Source organism: Myzus persicae, unplaced genomic scaffold (genome assembly GCF_001856785.1).
Source record: "Myzus persicae strain clone G006 unplaced genomic scaffold, MPER_G0061.0, whole genome shotgun sequence".
NCBI classification, from domain to species: Eukaryota; Metazoa; Arthropoda; class Insecta; order Hemiptera; family Aphididae; genus Myzus; species Myzus persicae.
The window spans coordinates 1-7,359 of record NW_019104366.1 but is presented as its reverse complement, the minus strand read 5'-3'; the positions used below and the strand labels follow the sequence as shown (position 1 = coordinate 7,359).

The 7,359-nt window shown below is 27.4% G+C and overlaps 1 protein-coding gene across 1 annotated transcript; it reads left to right on the top strand.

Moving 5' to 3' along the window:
• The first annotated feature begins 155 nt into the window (after positions 1-155).
• LOC111041560 (cAMP-dependent protein kinase catalytic subunit beta-like) lies at positions 156-5,769 on the top strand. The gene is made up of 4 exons (XM_022325862.1): positions 156-422; positions 2,778-3,055; positions 4,343-4,735; positions 5,601-5,769. The coding sequence occupies exons 1-4, from the start codon at positions 156-158 to the stop codon at positions 5,767-5,769; spliced, it is 1,107 nt and encodes a 368-aa protein (XP_022181554.1).
• Positions 5,770-7,359: the final 1,590 nt, after the last annotated feature.

Here is a 7,359-nt window from a genome sequence, read left to right as displayed (position 1 = left end):
CATATTTGTTGAAACAACAACGCAACAATATTAAACCTAGGTAACTGTACACATTCATGCTTTAAATGGATGGTTACGAGTGTAAATAATAATATAGTTCAACTCGTTTAAACATGACGAACGACGTTTGAAAACAAAATTTTTTTAATTGTATCATGTCCAAAGGTGAAGTTAACAAAACTGGAAGTGTTGAATACCCTATTAGTGGTCACGATAATAATTGTATATTAGAAGATATAAATAAAGTTCAGGAATATTTAGAATGTTCGAAGCTCAATTTCGAAAATCGGTTAAGACGACAACAAATGAACGATTCTGCGGTTGATGATTTTACATTTCATAAGACTATCGGCATGGGTGCTTTTGGACGCGTTATGTTAGTCAATCACAAATTAAAACCCGAAGTATTTTTAGCTATGAAAGTAAGAAATGGGAAGGCAGTTAAAATATTTAAAAGTTTAATTACTTACAAATAATACAACTCATAATAAGAGTTACTAGTTCCAACTTTCAAAACGTAATCAATTTATATTTTAATATACTTAACGTATTATTTGTTTGAACATAAGAATCCGATTAACTAATTTAATTCAGAAGTAAAAATTTCCCAGTTATTTCTTTAATATCCAAATAAAAAATTAAAGAAAAATTTGAATTTTTAAGCAAAACCAGATTTTGACAAATCGATATAGATTTTTTTAATATAACTCGAAAAAAAAATAATCTGAAGTGTACAAATTACATTTCCATAAAATTTTTAAATTAGTATTTTCTGTATACAATTCCATTTTTTTTTAATATTTTGACTGTGTTTATTTTCAATTTTTTAGTTTTTATTACATGAATGTCATAACATTTTTTCTTCTTTATCAAAAAGCTAGAAACTGTAGTGTAAAAAACTGATAAGTTATTAATTTTGTAACAAAAAATCTAATATATTACATATGAACACTGTTTTATTTATTTATATTTTAGGTTCTAATTTGGACAAAATTAGTAAAACAAAGAACAACAGTTTTGGTTATTTTGCAGTAATTTAAAAATATTATTTGACATACTTGAAACTTTGAGAGTACATTATTATACTGCATACACACACACTAACATTTGTCAAATTGCTTTCAGCAAAACTAATCCAACTAACTGTGTTATTAATATCATTGAATGTTGATATTAGAATTTTCTAAGCACTACTATTTATTTCCTAAATATTTTGATTCATATTGAGGTATTTATAAAAATTTGAAATTTGAGATTATTATCTGGATTTTTTAAAATTAATGTTAATAAAAAAATATGGCTCAAGGTTTGAGTAAAAAAACTTGATGATGTGGTTTTTTTTAAGATCTTGTAAATGAAAATTTAAAAAAAAAATTGAACGTAAATCCACAATAATTTTTCATGACCCTTCCGAAGTTCAAATGTTGACAAAATTTGTATGTATCCCGAATGATTCTATTTATTTTATAAATCAATAAAAATTCCTTTTCATATTTAAGATTTGAAAATGTAATACATGATTCCTCAAATGTCTACGTTTACAAAAAAAAAAAGCCTATCGAAATATTAAATCAAATTTGTACAGATCTTTTAATGTTCACTTTTTTTTTTTTGTTGGGGGAGGCTTTTAAAGTATTTGATGGCTAAGCTTCCCCTCCAACATTTCCACCTACACCGTTATTTTCCTATTGGGTCTATTAGTCATAACTACAAATTCCCACTTCACAACTATCATCAATGATATCTTCACGTTGTGAATACAATATTATGTCATATGAAAAAAAAACTGACTCTTTTTTGTAGACCTCAATTTCTCTTACACCAATGAGTAAATAATCAACTCATCATTATTAAATATTAATTCACAAAGTTATTTGTGGAAATAATATATGGATCCAAGAATGGGTCGTCCACCACATTGTCACAACTGTCAGGACTATGGACACAACTCAAAAGTACTTTAATCAAACTCCCTGATGCATAATTGCGGGACTTTCGTTGGTGCTTATACATCCAACTTAAAAGGATATCCAAACTATAATGCTCTACTTAAGTGTCCAAAAATTAATCATTCATTTTATTATTTATTATATATTTATTTCATTTTCATTCATTAATAATAAAAACCATCGCACCCAAATAGAAAACACACAGTGTCCCTTTTCAACTCTATTTCACTTTCACGAACATAACCATGAATCATCACCTCTGCAAACATAAAAATACCCAATTATTCTATGAATTATAAATATCATTAAAAAAATTTCTTTCCAAACATCTTAACAAAACATCTCATAGTCTAATATTATTTAGAACTCAGATTTTAATTATTAACATAATGACATTAAAATACGTTATTATTGTACTTGTCTTCGATTTCATAATTGTATTATATAATGGTATTTCTCATTATAATTTAGACTCAATATTGATTTGTGTACTTAGTTAGGTATCTGATTTTTTTCAGCCGTAATCGTTGATGTATAGCAAATTTTTGTTGAAATATAATTAAAACCAAAACAATGTGTGATTAGTATAATTACGATTTACCAATACAACAGCCATGAAATCTAAAACATTATTTCCACAATTCTTTTGAAACATATCCTTTTTATACTTGGTGATTGTGGCATTTGGAATTTGTCAGATTTATTTTATTCATAATACCATTTAATGCAATTATGCAATATCCGATAATATGTAGATAATAATATATTAATATCCGAAAACATGTATAATATAAAGAACCGATCATGTGTTTAAATGTATTCTCATAGATTATGAAGAAAGAGCAAATTTTAAAGCGAAATTATTTACAACACGTTACTAATGAGAAACAACTATTAACAAATTTACGACATCCGTTCATCATACAAATGGAGTATTGTGCAAAGGACGTATGCAACTTATATTTCGTTATGCCGTTCATAGTAGGGGGAGACTTATTCGGTTTAATGAGTGACCGAGGTGTACTAGACGAGTTGCATGCTATGTTTTATGCGGGACAAATGGTCCTAGCACTTGAATATTTACATTCGTTGGATATAATCTATAGGTAATTCATAAATGTATTAAGCAGTATATACTCGATGTTAGAAATTATTATAATATTGTGTGGCTGACAACAGTTTGTGGATTTGGGTTTATTCTCAAGGTATATTGTCAAAATTCAATATTCGCCAGCTGTACTTATATTAAAAAATTGGAGTAATTTGTAATATTTCCTGTAAAATTCACAAAAACAGTATCCAAAATATATATCTTTCACACAGACCTCCGCGGAAACACGAGCTACTGTGTAACTGATAACGAGTACTTAACACATATCTGTTCCATTTTAAAAGACAAAACTTTTACTATTTTTTTAGGGTGTAAATAATTCAAGTATCATTTAGACTAAATTATTTAAGTTCAAAAAGAATATATTAGTTGCTAAAAAATTGATTTTAAAAACCTTTCTTAGAATAAACATTTTTATTTGGACTTAAAATTTATTCAATGAATACTTTTCTAAAAACCGTAAACAGTTCCGTTTTACGTCTTACGTATATCTGTTCAAATTAAATTTTAATTCACAAAGAAAGTTATATACTTATTATACTTACGTATTTTTGGAAATTAATTTATAAGTACCTACCTCTTTTATTAAATTTATCGTTGTGTGTTATTAGACGTAATTGATGTACCGCATAGGTGCAAAGAGAATTAAATACGTAATCTTTTATGGTGAATACAAACTTAATTTATAATTCCGTCTTTATCATTACTAACAGTCATTGATACGCGTTCAAGTTTTTAAATTTAGTTTATGAATAATGGGTAGGTACCAACTTTATTATATAGCAATAATATACTTTTGTTACATAATATATTCATAATACCCAATAAGTGTTCATAACCGTTTTGATGGATACACAATACACATCATTATAAATTGTAATAAATATTCGACGGTGTCTGTCTTACAAACATAGCAACATAGACAATTTTCTTGAATTGACCTTTTATTAAGTATATAAAGATAAAAATAGGTAAGTTTTAATAATTTAAATAATTGATATTTTAGCGAGCATTTTAAAATTGTAATATTTTACATTTTTATAAATCACTTTAAAATGCAATCAATAAAAGTTTACAATTCTCCATAGGCAATATTCATATCATGCGATTTTATCATATCCAAATTCACTCTAATACTAAAGGTAAAATTGATTCTGCTTAATGCCGATTTGCTAGGTATGTTGTAAGTTTTTAAGACGGATAATACACACGTGGGCATGTCGTCCTCTTGTTGAGAAAAATAAATTTGTATAAATATATTATACTATTAATATTTAAATAGGGATTTGAAACCTGAAAATGTGTTGATTGCCGGTGATGGTTTTATAAAATTAACAGATCTCGGATTGAGCAAGCGTATAGTTTCCAATCGAACAACCACTCTTTGTGGTACTCCGTACTATTTGGCACCAGAAATCATAGCAATCAAACCGTATGGAAAACCCGTCGACTGGTGGGCACTAGGCATAATCACATTTGAAATGGTTGCTGGGTCAGTGCCATTCAACGCCGACAATGAAAAAAAACTGTTCTATAGGATCTTGAGCGGCAATTACAGAATGCCGATCAATTTTTCTCCGAACCTTGCACATCTTGTAAAAAACTTACTACGAGTGGACCTTACAAAACGATATGGAAACTTAGTGAAAGGAATTGCTGACATTAAATATCACCGGTAAGATATTTAATTATTTCAGAGGACAGATAAACAACGTAATGTGTGTATTGTAAATAAGTACATAACTTTACAAACGAATTCTCAGTGTTAATTTTGTTTTAATAAATACCTAAATCAATTAATATTTATACTTGGAAATTTGATACGAAATGTAATAAATTAATTGAACTTCACACAATATTAGAAGTAGTTCGAATTCTTTCCGTTCCAAAGAAGGTTTAAACAGACATTTAATGTGACGTGTATTTTATGGATCAACGTGTGACAAGTTAATTAATTTATTACAGTGTGCTAATTGTGTGATATTTTATAACTGTAGCAATTTCCACTACCACCCAATATAATACCAATAAATAATAACATTCTTGTCGCCAACTATTTAAGAAATAATTTTTTCATTTTTACAGGATTTACTTTATATTAAAAACCATTAAATGAAAAATAAATTAACCTTACTTCCCGATATCAAATTTTAATTACCTATTATGATAACATGTATTGAATGTGTAAGTGAACCTAACTAGGTTTTGTATAGCAAATATAGTTTGGCTCGCTAAAATCTCATAATATTCTTTAACCAAAATGAAATCATGTTTTGTTGTATAAAAATATCTAGATGTTAAGAACGACGGTGTACAAACATAACATGTTTAATAGACTAGAAAAATAGAAAATTAATTTGATGCAAGAATTCCGTATAAAAATTGTCACAAATTATATCTACCGTGTAACTGTTGTAATTAATTTTTGATTTCATGGTTATAATTTATTGTTATTCATTAGATGACTGACATTTGTGTTACATAATACATTATTTTTAATTTTTGTTCAATAAATATTATAATTCAAATGTTTTTTTCAGATGGTTTGTCAAAATAGATTGGATATTGCTCTATAATAAACATATGGTACCTCCATACATACCAAGTTATACTAGTCCATCAGATACACATAACTTCGAAGCCTACGTCGAAGATGACAATTCTGGGATATGTAATGGTGTTGACCAATCTCATTTTGCCGATTTTTAACTGGACATAATAAATAATGAGCAACAGGTATATTTTACCAAGTAAATGAAGTCGAAAAGACAAAACAATATTTCACATACAAAGTTATTTTCTTCTCGTTATGAATATTCAGTTTTTTTATCTATACTATGTTTTTTTCTATGTGTGAAATAATTTTTCAATGGTATTTAGTTACTAGTCACCAACGAGCTCAATCTTAAAAAATTGATTGGAGTATCACTTTTTGCAGCACTTTTTCTTATACCTAATAATTGATTTTAAACGATCAACAATTAAGTATTTAGGATTGTACGCACTAAGAATTTTTGATGATAAGTAATGTAAAAATTAAATTTGAATTTCAAAAGTTCATTTGTTGGTGCAACTTAATTGTATAGCTTTCTTTATATTTCATATTATGTTGTTACCAAAATGAGTTTTTAATTATAATAATAATATAGGTAGGTACATTACTAATATATTGCATTAATGAAATAATATTTATACTTTACAAAATAAAGTGTAAAATAATTTACAATATTTCAGCACTCCCTGTAAGTTAATGCGGTAAAATAAGATTGAAAATTATATTTTTAATAATTTTGTGTACCACATTATTGTATTCATATAATATACAATATACATTTATTAAAACTTATTTTAACAATATTTTGTATTTTTTTGTATTTTATATTTTTATATAATATATTAATTAGTTTTCATTCACTTATATTTTCAGTAAAAAAAAAAAAATACAACGTGCTATATCAGTCGAAAGCCAATTAAATGGCATGGCAACGTTGCACTTAAATGATCAATCGTATAGTTTTTTGGGTCAGTGGTGAATTCTTTGTGAATTTAAGTGTTCTCAATCGTTCAGCCAAAAAGGTATAAGCTCTCCATTGTTCGGTAGTGAGTTAAAACTTGTGCTGGTGAAGAAGGTTTTGTTTTTTGTCAATTAGTTGTGTGAACATACAAGAAAACAATAGTGATTAGTGGCTATTTTTATTTTAACAAATATATGGTGTTTGAAAAAAACAATAATATAGCATACAATTTATTTTAGTCGAATAAGCCATAATATTTCATATTTTTTAAATTATTTCTAGCATGCACTTTTTTCAAATTCCTGATAAACAATATACTTATATTAATATATTTTTTTTTTTTGATGTTATGCCCATACTCTACGGATGGAATTTAAAATGTTTATGGTTATATAATTCAACTGTGTACCCAATAATACATTTTTAGTAATCTTAAAATGCTTAAAATTAATCGCTTTACAAATCAATAATGCGGAATTAGTTGATACAATATATAAATTTAACAATATTCATAATTCAATTTATTATTATTTATCACAAATCATTATTAAGAGGACGTGTCACGAAAAATTTACGCGTGCAACGACCGAGAGGATGCGCTGTTAAGTGTTTTCACGATCCGCAAGCGCGCGGCGTTTAAGCCTCGCCTACTATTCGCAATTCACCACCGGCCGACGGCGGCGACGTGTCATCGTTCGGGAGCGCCGTTTATTTGTCTAGGAACGTTCGTCCGGTGCTATTCGTATCATTATAAAATTCATGCGCAAATGCCACCGTAATAATA